This window comes from Streptopelia decaocto (genome assembly GCF_964273445.1).
Source record: "Streptopelia decaocto genome assembly, chromosome: 6".
Taxonomy (NCBI): domain Eukaryota; kingdom Metazoa; phylum Chordata; class Aves; order Columbiformes; family Columbidae; genus Streptopelia; species Streptopelia decaocto.
In genome coordinates, this window is record NC_138660.1 from 58,176,476 (window position 1) to 58,190,875 (window position 14,400).

General features: G+C 44.9%; 1 protein-coding gene across 3 annotated transcripts in view; it reads right to left on the minus strand.

The window, feature by feature from the left end:
* Positions 1-14,400, minus strand: part of HEG1 (heart development protein with EGF like domains 1) — a 54,214-nt gene that overhangs the window by 11,413 nt on the left and 28,401 nt on the right. For all 3 annotated transcript variants that reach the window (XM_082057101.1, XM_082057100.1, XM_082057099.1), the window contains 8 exons: positions 13,886-14,185; positions 13,033-13,359; positions 10,212-11,579; positions 7,862-7,981; positions 6,186-6,280; positions 4,889-4,947; positions 4,266-4,426; positions 2,379-2,513 (listed from right to left, as the gene is read on the minus strand). In XM_082057101.1, the coding sequence (XP_081913227.1) occupies positions 2,379-2,513; positions 4,266-4,426; positions 4,889-4,947; positions 6,186-6,280; positions 7,862-7,981; positions 10,212-11,579; positions 13,033-13,359; positions 13,886-14,185 (2,565 nt within the window). The remainder of the gene's footprint in view (positions 1-2,378; positions 2,514-4,265; positions 4,427-4,888; positions 4,948-6,185; positions 6,281-7,861; positions 7,982-10,211; positions 11,580-13,032; positions 13,360-13,885; positions 14,186-14,400) is intronic.

Below are 14,400 nucleotides of genomic sequence, written 5' to 3' on the forward strand. Positions count from 1 at the left end.
TGGCACTCTGCTCTTGGATGCCCAGCCTTGCTTGTGGTCATCCTGAAATGCCATTTGCCTATATCTTTTACTAAGCACCTTGTCACCAAACATGCCATTTTGCCTGTGGGGTGTGTGGGTGCAGATGGGTGATGCATTCAAATTGTGAATATTGCAACTCTGGGCACAAACATGCGATAGCAATTGGCACCAGTGGTGATGGGGAAGCTGATTTCCATTGCAGCTGGTCTTGCACCCCTTTCTCTGCCCTATATAGCCTCACTACTCCTCCACCACCTCTTTGCTCAATTTTTTCTCCCAGAGCTGGCGATGGTGAGGCTCTTTACATAGGTCCCCTGTTGCAGCTCTTCATGATGCTTTTTGTACTGCATTTATTTCTCTTTCTCTAAGATGGTTTCTTTGAAGTCAAGGGAGAGACCAGAGATAACCGGACAAGAGATAAGAGCCTCATTCCAACAACAGCCAGGGCAAGAGCAGTAAATCCCAAAGGATGCTTGCCTGGCTCATTCATAACAAAGAGCCACTGACAAAATAGGACTGGATGGGTTGCTCCTTTCACTCACAAAGGAGACTGAAAACATTATGGAACAAATTTTCTACCAAAGTGAGGCAATAATGCAATCTGCAGTGGATCCCCCCTGCCCCACAAGCTCTCCCAGCCGCACCCACCTTCCCACGGGGGAGACCGGACAGGGCAGCACAATAGCAGTTTCCCTCTTTGCAAATACTATAATTGGAGTTACCGCGCCACATTTTCATGACCCACAATGAGGGTCGGATACTCAGGAGACCTCAGTTCCTGTTTAGTCACTAAGAGGACAGATATTTTCTAAGAGGCTGGTATATTGTATGCTATATTTATCAGAAAATAGCCCTAGGTGTCAAACAAGGGCCATACCTTGGCTTTTGAAAAAGCCTCTAAAAATCTCAACCACCTGGCTTACCCAGATGGGAACAAAGTGATGCTGAAAATCTGGTATTTTGCCCAAGTGTGGCGCCATGCATTCGGTGCTACCCTCATACCATTGCACTGCAGCCTAAATCCCACATCAAATCTATCCCTCAGATACTCTCAAGCTGGTCAATAAGATGTTTCCAAGCAGAAAGCTGAAGGTGGAATTGAGGCCTCACTGTGTGCAGGCAGGGTTTTTTACATTTTGCAGAGCAAACAAGACCCATAAGTAGGGAGTAACCACATTTACACAAAGTTAGATCTCTTAGCCTTCTGTAACCATCTCATCTGAGTTCCTCACAGTCTTGCAGGTATTTATCTTCACAACACTGCTTGGCAAGGGGTATGGACAAGAAAAAGGGAGGAACTCGCCCTGCATCCCCATTGTCAATGGTGGAACAAGAATTAGGCAAAAGCCTCCGGGGTTTCAGCTCAGCTACATAGCCCCTCTCTGCCTCTCAAGGGTCAGTGGAGATACTCATAGAAATTCCTCATGGAAATCCTTCCCCCAACATATAAGATGAAGGTAGAGAAGGAAAACACAAAGGAGAAAGGTTTAGCCTGGAGCCACAGAGCAGAGGAGAGGCAGGACCATGACACAAGACCCAGAGATGCCCATCTCTGAGATGTCCAACCCAGAGCCTGCAGAACGTGAGTTATTTCCAGGCACATTTTTGTCACTCTCTGATGATATTTAGAATCAACAAAGCATCTCCTCCTACTTCAAAAGCAAACCAGCAGACACTGTCAGAAGCAATATATAACCACTGTTGCAATTCTGACGGATATGTCATTAGAAAACTGCGCTTCTTAAGAAATCCTACAACAACTGCTGGAACTAGGGAATGTACACCCTGATCCTACAGAAGTCATTTTGACCACTGGCACATAGACAAAGACCTTGTTTAAAATGTAACAAAACCACATTTCATGATATAAGGAGTAGCTAAAAAATATCATAAGCCTTAAGCTTAAAATTTCTATTAGGAACCCAGCTGAAAAATGAATTAATAATCATTTTCAGATACTTCTTTTAAAAATATCAATGATGTATTAATACAAGCTTGTGAGCTTCAAGCACTTCTAAGTTCGCTGAGAGTTCAGACACAATCAAAACAGGCAAAGCCACACGTCATCTCTGCTCCATGCCACTGAACTGGAGCCCAAAGCAGTTGGGCCCCTTTCACCCTCTCCTTGATCACTGTGACTCACAGCGTGCTCCAGAAAGAGATAATATTATTCCTAGAGAGAGACTGTATCTCCAGTGTCTGCTGAAAAGTCCCCTAACTAAATGAAAGAAACCTGAGCTGCTAATATTTATTCATAATATTGAGCTTCTTGCATGCGCAGACATACTCATTTCCACTGGAACAAAAAAAAATTAAGCAAAATTCAGGCAAGACACACACCATAAAAAGAGCAATACCTCTGCAGGAGTGGTCCATCTTGTTGTATTTGAAGTACCCACTTTTGCACTGGCAGAGGGCAACCCCATCGAAGTCGGTGCATTCGGATGTTTCCTTGTCACACTCAGGGTCTTTCTGCCTGCACAAGCTGCCAACTGCCGGGAAGAGGCGGCCAACATCAGCGCAGTTCTCTCTGAACACACCATTATGCACATTTGCTTTCCCCAGGCATCACATTCAGCTCATGTGCTGCTTTAATCTCTCTTTTTTTTTTTAATAATATTTGTTCCATTAGGAGCCAGTCAACATTACATTATGTCACAATTTCTTGCATATCTACCATCGTTTGTACAGGCAAATAGAGGAGGCGAATAATAAATGTTTCAGCTTGGAGGCAGAAGGAGAAATGGAAAAGAAAAATTTGGTTTGGCTCAAGCTGAAAGACATTCACTCCCCGAGACAGTTCAACAAATCAATTTTTAAGTTCACATCGAGCAAAACATTTTGCTCAGCCTAAAACAATTTTTTTCCATTTTAATATTAAGCACCGGATTTTTTCATTTTTCAAACAAAGAATTTGTCCTTTCATTTACATTACTTCGAAGCGGTGTTTTACTTTAGAAAGACAGATTTGTTACAAAGAGCATTCAGCAAAACTGTGGGTAAATTATGGAAATCATGTCACCAAATTTACATTTTTTACTAGGAGGTCAGACTAAACAGAATGAACAAACGAAAAAATATTCATGAGAAACAGAATTTTTTTGAAAACATGTCACTCATTTGGCACTCACCTTTTATAAACCACTCCCTGTTAGATACATCTTTTTTGTTTTAATCTAACATCTTTTATTTTAAGTACTTACACAAGAAAATAATTTGTTTCTTATGCTGGTTATTTCATGTTAGAAGTAGACTTTACCAGAAGTATTGTGTCAGAGGTAACAACTAGACAGAATCTGAATGGGTCTACCAAAATAATTTAATTCAATCCGTGGTGGAGTGTGGCTTTAAAACACAGCACGTTAAAACAAAAGCACATGCTAAATTTCTCATCTTCATGTTTACTTCGCCAAAATGATCTGAGGGGTTTCCCACTATACCCAAGCTAAATGCTGCCACCCTTCATCCTCAAAGCCAAACCCCGAAGCCTCAAACCCCAAAGCTGCAGAGCTCCTTGCAGAGGCCCATCTTCCAAGGATGCTCACTGCCTGCATCCCACTGGTACCTCTCCTGGCTAAATCTCCACTATTGCTCCCTCAGAAAGCCAGGAGCAGGAGGTGGAGGACACTGGGCCACCAGCACCGATGGGGCCCACCTGGAGAAGGTCCTGCACAATACTGGTGTGCTTCTCCAGGTCTCTCTGCTCCGTACCCACGTTGCCCTTCAGCAGGTAGAGGATTCGGTACAGAAATAGAAAGCTCTTAATTGTGAACTATTCTTACAGCCTGCAGCACTGAAATCTGGCAGGCAGAAGAGCAGAGCTCCCTGCAAAGCCTCCACCAGCTCTAATCGACTTGACTGGGGGGTTTTGTCTCTTGGCTTTCACGCTGTTTCCCTGGCTCCCGGCTGCACAGGCAGAATAATACTTATGTTTTTTTGATCTGGGCAAGGCCCAGTGTCACATCCCAGAGATGAAAGGCTGCCCTACAATGCCTCTAATCCTGTGCTGTACCCTGTTTTCACAGAGAGGCAGATTTCTCACACATGTGGCAAAGATCAGGCTCGATATCTGCATCCCTTTTGTACTGCGGGGCTCTTAAGATGACTCCCATTTAAATAAGATTAAAAAGATCCAGAGGGGTTTTTCTAAATGCCAAAAATCTTTCTCTTTCTCCCTGTTATAAAAAAAGCCAAATAAAACATCCTTTTCCCTTCCCATCACAATCCCTCCAGATGCCATTTACCTCTGTGGAGTGGTTTCAGGCTGGAGATGAACTGGCAGGCTTCAGTGGGGGATTTGCATGCTCGAATGTAGCTTTTCACACTGCTGACAACATCGTAGAAAGTCACATTGGATGCTAAAGAGAACGTGGATTGCACTGAAACGTGCACAAAATTTGCCTCCCTAACAGAAAACAAAACAAAACATCCCTGAGTATCACAGGTCAGTCTGATGTCATCATTAGCATGTTATACATAGGACTCTTATTAACACAAGCGATGCTTCACTCAGACACAATATTGCACACATACTGAAACAGCCGTGCACTGTAAAAGACCTTAAAAATAGGACAAAATTACAGACAGAGAGGTAAATTTGGGCCTGGAAGGGGTGCTGGTGGGTCACTTTGAAACCAGCCACGAATCCCTCCAATAGCAGCTCACAAGCCCATGACAAGGCTGCTCAGGCCAGGAGGAGGGTACAGGGTGAGCTGGGCAGAGCGGTCAGGCATGTCCCCATCCCGCACGACCACTGGGCCAGATTGCATCATGCCCAGCACAGACTCAAAATGAGGAATGTGGATCTCAAGTTGAAGAACCCAAATGCTTGAGTTCCTCACTCTTGCCCTGGTAGCCTTCGCCTTACCTGGTCACCTTAACCGTGGAGCGGTGGTAGCCTGGCAAAGCTGACAGTGCTGCATCGAGCTGCAAGGAAGGAGAGAGCAGCTGTTAGTGCCCTGGAGGACGATGGAGGGAGGCAGCCCAGTGGGATGCAGCTCAGGCCAGCCCTTCCAGGTCACCAACACCATCCCCTGCATTCACCAGAGCTGCCTGACGAGGCTGAGGGAGCTCTGAGCATCCCAGCAGTTCATCTGCTCAGTAAGAAACATGTGCCATCCTGTTGCCAGCAAGGGACAGTTGAAGTCACCATCACACACCCTTGGAGAAGAATGAAGACCAGAAGCCAGCAGGGAGAGAGCTCTGCATGAGGCCGAGCTCAAAGCAGCACCCTCAGAGATTGTGCATCTTCTAAGGAGCTTCTCTCTCCCCAGATCCATGCAGTTGTTTGTGCTCTCTCCCCAGCACAAGCCATGCAGGCAGCACAGAGACAATTCACCCCGGATACCCTGTCTCCTTTGATGGCATCTCCAAATCACCTACTCCAAAAAGAGTTGGAATGAACTGCAGCCAGCCCCAGAACTGCTAACAGGATGAACCCATGCATGCAATGATCTGGCGAAATAAAGCATCAGAGATGCACCTATCCCCATCCCAGGGATATTTTTGGATCAACCGATGGCACTGAGTATGGGGAAGTCACAAGGTGACCCAGCACTTCCTTTGAACTGATCAAGTGCCATGTGTCTATGACAGCATGGCTGGAAAACTCCACCAAGAGGAAGATACACTTGGTTGGACACTGCTGCTGCTCCACTTCATCCCACAGGGTTTGGCTACAAGCAAGATGGCACCAGCTGCAGTCCAACACTTGTCCCAGCAGGCCAGAATCATCAGATTTACTGATGAACGATGAAGCCCAGAATTACTGTTTTAATGTTTGAGCTTGGAGAAGCACTAATGCCCTTCCAAGGTCTGGAAAAGACAGTGCAGCCTAAAGGATGGAGGCTACAGAAGTGTGACCCCAGCCTCACCTCTTCACAAAAGAGCTGTAGGATTTTCTGGGCAGACGTGCTGTCTTAAGCCCCACAGGAGACAGATCTCGCACCTGCCGGCTTGACAGCCTGGGCAGGGCAGGCGAGAGAGGTATGCCAGGATTTAAAAATGTACATCTCACCAGTCTTACTTACACTGGACCAGGATAGTTTAACAATTAAAAAGGCTAAATCCACACTATAGAGTCTTGTGGCTTCCCATAACAACCATAGGAGGAGCAAAGGGGACCTGCCCATCAGCAATGCCAAAATCCCCAGAATGACACTCACCATCGCCAGGATTTCACCTTCGACATGGAGGAGCTCTGCATACTTCCCATGCGTAATATTAAGTTTCAGGGGGACCTGGCCGATAAACATTCTTACTGGAAAGGAGAATAAGACAAGTTAGTTACAACACGTGCCCCCATGGCACGTGTAGCTGCTGTTTCATCTGCCTTACATGAGAGGCTGTCTGCATGGAAAACCCCTTCATACAGCGGACAGAAAACTTGGCCCTGAGAGTCACTGCCCCAATAAAGCAAAGACCCTGTGGGATTTTTCCCAAGGGTTTCTGTGATGTTCCCACAGCCCCAGTCAAATTCCAGAGCTCAATGCTGCTGAACAGCCAGTGTTTCACTGCAGCATTCATACGTTTCTAATGGAAACACAAACTGATTTAAAAGGATCTCTGAACACAGAAAGAGTTGGGTAAGTTTATTAGCATAACAGTTTCAGGTACCAAAGCTATTTGAAATAATTTGGGGTAAAGGTGTTAAATCTCTTTCTCCTCCCTCCCATGGAAAGAAAGCAAATCAGCAAGTCAAAATAAAGCACTGTAGAAAGGACATTTTCATTTTTCAAATTGTTGGACAGAATGAGCAATGACATTTGAAAAGAGGTCCAAAAGATGCATTTTTCTGTGCTTAGATTCATACTTGATTCATGGCAGCAGAATGCAATCATCTAAATTGTCCAGACTTAGAGAGATAATATCCCTAAATCTTGGATTAAGTGTCATGGGATACTTGGTGGAAATTAGAACTCAGAGCTCCAGTTTTATGTTCCACCAGAAAAACAAATATGGTTGCAGACAACGTTATAAAGCCTCCCATTTTTTCCCATCCACAGAGCCTATCTTCACCACAAATTTTATATCGGACAGCTCTAATGTAACAACTCTGGGTAAAAATAAGATAAGAATCACCTTCACAGTATTTACATAATCTGCCTGTATCCCAGTTCAAGGCATAATCAAAACAACTCTCTGAATTAGAAGCTGTCACATTCCAACTTGAATAAATGTTTCAAAACACCCTTCAGAGACGCCTCACTCATGTTTCCTTAGCAAAATTTCCATGCCTCTAATCCTTGCTGATTAAGGGTCAGAAGAAATTGTAAGAAAACAAATTCCCCTTTACAATGGGACATTGTAAGTCCTTGAGATTGAGAGTCCTCTAATTGAAAGGACGGGGTCAAAATCTGAGTCCCAACTAATAACTGTGCTGCAAGAAAAATGCTAAAGGTATGAAACGAGACCTTGATCTTACAAAGACTTTCACGGCTGCTTAACTTTCTGCACATGGCCAATCCCGCAGAAGCTCCATGCGTTTCTCCTAAAGGGTTTGCAGAGCCGGGAGATACGATAAACTGCTGAATGCTTTTTGGGGGTTGTAAAACACATTAGGGACAGAAGGGGCACATCCTTACTAACAAGTCTGAGCCCATCATTCTGTTGCTGTGTTTTTAAGAAACCTTTAATCACTGTGCCTGCTCCCCAGGGCACCCCAACATGACAGGTGTTAGACAATGCACTTGTATAAACACTATGAGGTTCTTGTTAGAAGTCGTGGTTGGGAGGAACATTAAGCTCCTGAACTAGTCCAAGCCTAGGTTAATTTATTTTAGATTAAAGATAATTGTTTCCATCTTTTTTTCCCCCTGGTTTTTCACTTTTGTTTTCCTACCTAGATTGCACTTTCCTTTTTCCAGTTCATATCCAAGAGGACACTGACAGATATAGGAGCCACGGGTATTGTTGCAGGTGGCCAGTGCAGGACAAGGGTTGGAAAGACATTTATCCACATCTAGAAAAGTAGAAAAAAAAAAAAAAGGCTATAGTTAAAGAATCACAAAAAATCATCAATGGTTGGGCTAAAAATGATGAATCTGTCTCCTGTTCTGTGACCCCCTGAGCATTATTGGATGCTTCATTGCATAATTTGTACTTACTGTTTATCCTGTTCCTAATTATTCTGTTGGAGCTGAAATTTCTCTTGAATATTCATTCAAAAGCTCTTGTGATGCAGTGTTGATTCATGTTAATATGAACACCCAGCTTGCCTACAGCACTGTTCATATGCACACCTCAGGGTGCTTTTCAAAGACAAACAACCATACAGTTATGGATGGAGAGATCGAAGAATGGACCTTGACACCAAGAGCTAGACATGGGAGCACAGGCTCCTCACCAAGGTCCTGCCCTTTTCATCCAATGCCTATTTCCATGATCCAAAGCTAGTGCTTGAATACTGATGCAGTCTGGAGATAACCCAGTAATGGTAGAGGCAGCCCTGGCTGCTGTCACCTCCTTCACTGGGGCTGCAGCCTCCTCCACGCCAGGCTGGGGATGGTGACAGCAGTGATATCTGCCTGTGCCACTGCTCACAATGCACGCGCTAGGTGAGCAAGGGCTTGGCGAGCCGACACCAGCTGTGAGATATGGTGTTTCAGGGGATTAATGGTGGTAGTCTCGGATGCTTCAGAGGTTAGGGCTAGATGGGTTGAAGTCCCTTCCAACCACGACCATTCTGTGTGTGTGATAAGATAACTCAACCTGCAAGTTCTGGAGAAGATATCCAGTACCTCCCTTTGAAAAAAAGAAAAAGTCCTGGTCAAAAATGCTCCTCTTGCCATGTGTATGACTCACGCAGGCACAAATGCACATCCCACATGCATGCAAGTGCAGAGCGTGGGCCGGACTGTGGACTTGTTGGTGACAAGGAGCTACAGGGCAAGCAAGACAGCTTACATGCCACTTGTACCTGTTCTGCAGCTGCTGCCCAGTGCTGTAGCAGAGGCAGGGAGGCTGGGCTTTGCGGTTAAAGCCCAAAGTGTGAGGGACAGCTGTGTGTGTGTATTTCTGACAGCACCATATACCCCGTAGCATCACACAGTCCTGAGCCAATATCTGCATTGGGACACATTGCTTGTCACGATCTTCGTGTCTCAACTAGCCTGGCATGGCTACATCAGTGAGAAGGAGATCTGGCGTCTCTAATCTAAGCAGCCAGAAATGAGGGGGTGTATTTTAAAACGTTGCCTTTCAGTTTGCCGTCCTTCAGTCTGCACTTTATTCAGTGGGGAGCGAGGCAGCACCTTCTCTCATGGCAGTGAGTGCCCCCACGTACAAAGCACCACATCTCAAGCAGTAGAAGGATCTTTTTCATTCTGCTAAATGCAAATTTTGGTATTTAAAGGAAAGAGTAATTCGGGAAAAGTGTGAATCACTTGGTAAAAAGGATACATTACATTAGTTTTTGATTTAAAAAAAAATCCATTCACTTACAGTTAATTATTTTGCATGAAGCCATAGCTATAATTAAAATCAATCAGCCTGAGAAATAACCTTTAAATACTTAATTATTGCATTGAATGTATACTATTGCCAGTATTTCACTGAGATTAAAGCGACTAGCACATACAGTATCCCACAGTGGCCTGAGGGCCAGGCTCTTGAAATCAAACACAGAATCGATTTCCATTTGTATAAAACTTCAGTCAGTGTTTTCACTTGAGAAGATAAGAAACCTGGAGCAGTAACAAATTATTGTACCACCACACTCAGCAAGATTGCAATACATAGCCTACCAGGAGAAGCAACAGGCCCATCAGTAGGAAATTATTTAGTAAGGAGCGGAGAAAACAACCTTACGTCATAACAACAGAAGAAGTTCCAACACGAATACCAAGTGTTGGTCAAGCACCTTTTCTCATGAATTTTTAATCAATATCATTGAGAGACTGACAAATATAAAATTCATCCTATGCTTATCTGGAAGACCAGCCAGCTTTATTTTCTTGAAATTCTCAAATTTCAACCCAATGTTTCTATCAGAAATGTTTGCCTTTTCTAGCAGTTCAACTTGATTGCTAAACTTTTAGTTTAAAAATACCAACGTGGAGACTGAGTTCTTATCCTCAAACCCTGCTGACAACAGACTTGTCATACATACATACATAACCCTTCAAAAACCCCTGAAGTGGGACCCAGGTGTTTCTGGCCCCACCACTGATGAGTGCCATTAGACATGTTACCTGTTGCTGGAGATGATGTCCTCAGCCCAGTTGTGCTACTTGACAGAGGAACAGTGGTTGGTTTGGTAGCAGCCAAAGTAGTTGCAATGCTCACAGTGGTCTTGCTGGTTGGAGGAGTTTCAGAAGGACTCGTAACAGGGCTGTTTTCCTCAGTGACTTTACCAGGCCTTGCAGTGGTGGGATCCACAGCTTCTGTGCTTTCACCAGTGGTATACATGTGCTTAGTGGTAGCAGGCATTTGAGTTCTGAGAGATTTCGTGGTGCTAGCATCACCTGGGGTTGGCCAGTGACTGGCTGGTGTTGTCAGCACAGGAGGTTTCACTGTGGTCACTGCCAATGCAGGGACAATGACGCTGTGGTTTGTCGCACTTGGTGAGGGACTAAGGGGTGCATCTGTCAGCCCAGTCCCTGGGGCATCACCAGCTGTGGTGAGCAGCGATGTTGCCTTTGCAAAGCTGCCTCCCTGGATGGTGCTGGCTCTCAGTGAGGCAGTCTCTGTTACTGTCATGGGAGTGGACACAGACACAATATGACCACCAAGCTGTTCCATGGGTGACGTGGGGAGAGGAGGAGACCTGGTGGAGGTGAAGGTGGTGTTGTTTTGGGGCTGGTGTGTAACACTGTTCTTGTTGGTCCCTCTAGGTGAGCTCCTGGCCACAGCAGCTGTGGAGGGTACCCGCCTGACCACAGTTGTAGCCACAGAGGTGCTTGCTTGATCACTATCGCTGGGCTGTGAGACAGATGATGATGATGAAAACAGAGGCAATAAAGATGCTAATGAATAAGATGGGGAAAGTGACGAGGAAGTAGGCAAGGAGGATGACAAAGCCTGCAGAGGGGGTGAGGTTGCCATCACAGAGGACAAGAGTGGCTCAGATGACTCTGATGATGTAAACAAATAAGTTGGGGGTGGTGTTGATGACAGAGAGTGATGCAGTGATGACACTGAGGAAGAGGCTGGAAATTCTGATGAAGATAGAGATGATCTATCAGTGGTCAACAACTCGGAGTCAGTGTTGAAAAGAGTTGTATTTTGTACACTGCCTGCAGAAGCAGAAGTCAGCTGTTTGGAAGAGTGTACCAGCAATGGCTCTGTAGATGGCTCAACAAAACTGCCATCGCTGGATACGTTCCTCCTCCTGTCCTGGGCCACAGAAGACTTCAATGAATCAGAAGGGTTCGAAATTTCAGAAAAAAAGGTGGAACTTTCCGAGGAGTCAGCCGAGGTGCTGCTATTTGAGATAGACAGGAGGGTCCTTTCTCCTCCTCTGGTATATGTGGTTGAAATGTATGTGCCATCCGTATGAGAAACCGAGGTCCTTTTCTCAGCATCGATGCTACCAACTGGCTGATGGCTACTTGAAAAGCCTGGAGTAAAAGGACAAAACATATCAGAAAGACAGAGTAATAGGAAAGCATTTGGGTGTCATATTAAAATCACTTGCTAAATACATTAAATGTGCTGTCTGTGAACTGGTCCATGCTCTTCTAACAATTTAGAGCACCACGCAAGGCTATCGAATTAGGAGCCTTCTGCACTTCTTAGCTCATTCTAAAATGGTGAACTCAGACAGACACAAAGCTCCCATGAATCCTGTAGGTTTCTAAAATACTATTCTTCCAGTGTTGATTTTCTAACAGGACTGAGCACTTAGCATTCTGTGATATTTTGTAGCAAGCTAAGCAGGAAAACCCATCTGTTCTCTTTATCACTCATAATTCATAAAATTCACATCGTCTCCCTCCTATCCTCTATCTCCAAATAAAGAACATCCATCTACTTCAGTCACTTTGTTTTTAGACACAGCAAACTTCATGCCTCTGCAGGATGAAATTATCACATTATGTTAATTTGCAGCTTATCATGAACTCATTGATTGAAAGCTTTGCAGTCAGGAAATCCTAAAGGAGTACCACATCATTCTGAAAAAAAATCAGATTATTCACCATAAAAGGTGCAGTCAGTCTTATAATATGAATTTCAGGATGTACAGCTAAGTTCAGCAATGTCTAAAAACAAAAACTAGGGTATTGAAAATGTGGTTTAATTCTGCGATTGACTTAGGTCATCATGAAACACTTCTGAAAACATTATCCAACAGAAACCAGTTAGGCTGCAAAAAAAAATTATGTGGCCATCAAAACATAAGAGTTTCCCTGCTTGGGTTCATAGTTTCACTTCTAGAATGGTTTGCCAACCAGGTGGGGTCTGGCTTTGAGTCCTTTGATGAAAACATCCCACTGAGTGCACTGCAGGTGGCATTACATGTACTAATCACAGAATCACATAATAGTTTGGGTTTGAAGGGACCTTCTAAGGTCATCTAGTCCAACCCCCTGCAATCACCCAGATCAGGTTGCTCAGAGCCCCATCCAGCCTGGCCTTGAATGTCTCCAGTGATGGGACATTGACCACCTCTCTGGGCAACCCGGGCCAGTATTTTACCATCCTCACTACAAAAAATTCTTCTTCATGTCTAGCCTGAATCTCTCCTCCTCTAGTTTAAAACCATTACCCCTTGTCCTATCACAACAGGTCACCATCTTACTTACAGGCTCCTTTTAAATACTGAAAGGCCACAATAATGTCTCCCCAGTGCCTTCTCTTCTCCAGGCTGGACAACCCCAACTCTCTCAGCCTGTCCTCACAAAAGAAGTGTTCCAGCCCTCTGATCATTTTTGTGGCCTCCTCTGGACCATCTCTAACATGTCCACGTCTTTCTTGTGCCTGAGGGCTCTCAAAACTTTGTATACAATACAGATAAATTCAGGACAATATGAACTTCCCCAAAAAAGTATACACTGGGAGACACTAACTTACTTGTGAGATCATTTTGGAAAGAAGTGGGTATCTTGGAAGAACGTGTGAAGAGCGTCTCTGTCGCAAAGCCCACGCTGCCAACCGAGGTGTTGGCCATCCCACTGTGCTCCACTGATGCCGGCTCAGCTGGCCCTGGAGAGCTGGAGGTCTCAGCGTAGGATACGGAGGTCTCCATGCCACCAGCCAGCGTGCCATCTGTCACCGGGTGCAGCGTCCTCTCTCTCCCACTAGCAGACGCGGATGAACTGTACACAGGGTCAGTGATGGGGCTGGATGTCCTTTCCTCAGCACTCGAGCTGCGTAGGGAGCGATGGCTGCTGCCCACAGCTGGAATAGCATCGAAAAGCAGGCATTTGATTTTATCATCTCAGAGCAGAGAGCACTTGGGAGTTCTACAGTAATTCTGTTTGGAAAGGCAGATTAGTAAAATTGCACAGATAAACACAGATTAAGTACAGGTTAAGAAGATATCACATATCTATCACCTTAAATATGGATTTAACACACAAAGCCTACTCCATGGAAACAGGACTCTCCAAATACAGTATGACAAGCAGTACCATTAGAGTCATAATAGCATATTTGTGTTATTTATAATTATTACTCCAACCCAGGCAGGTAGCAGATGTCTCCCACAGCAAGAAGACACATGTCTCATTCCTGAGACTTTTTTTGTTAAGCACCAACAGCTGCAGACATACAACACCAAAGAGCAGAATCACCACCACTTATAAATCCTGTCCATGACACCCACAGCTGCTCTAACATGTGGTCATATCAACCTCACAAAAGAGGGAGAGGGAGTGGGTTTTTTCCTAATTCAAATGCCATCCTGAAGTTCAGAAAAACTCACTAGAAGGTTCACCAGCAGCTGAGAAGTAGGTGGAGACCCTGGATGAAAGGGTGACCTCCGGCTCCGGGTACCCCGCACGGCCAGACGAGACGTGTCCTGCTCCAGGCCATGCCGTGGAGGATGGCAGGGGGCTGGTGCGGGGCTCCCCAGCCATGTCCACATGAGACATGGGGCTTGCTGCCACTGTGCTCCATGTGCCATGGTGAGCAGCAGCCTGAGATGTCCCCTCCTCATGACTGGAGAGTGCAGTCGAGGTGTACGTGGTCTGAGTAGGAGCACCAGAAACTCTTTTTCCTCTCTCTGGAATTGCAAAGCAGAGATACACATACATACATTTATATAAATATATAAAAATTTATATATTTTATATATTAACAATACATTTGAGGCCTCTACAGGGACTAAAATCTGAATGTTTAAATTCCCACAGCAGAGGTGGCACTTGGTGACCAACATCACTTATTTGCTAAGTGAGGTTCCCAGGTGATCTGTACTTTCCCCGTTTACACCAGAAA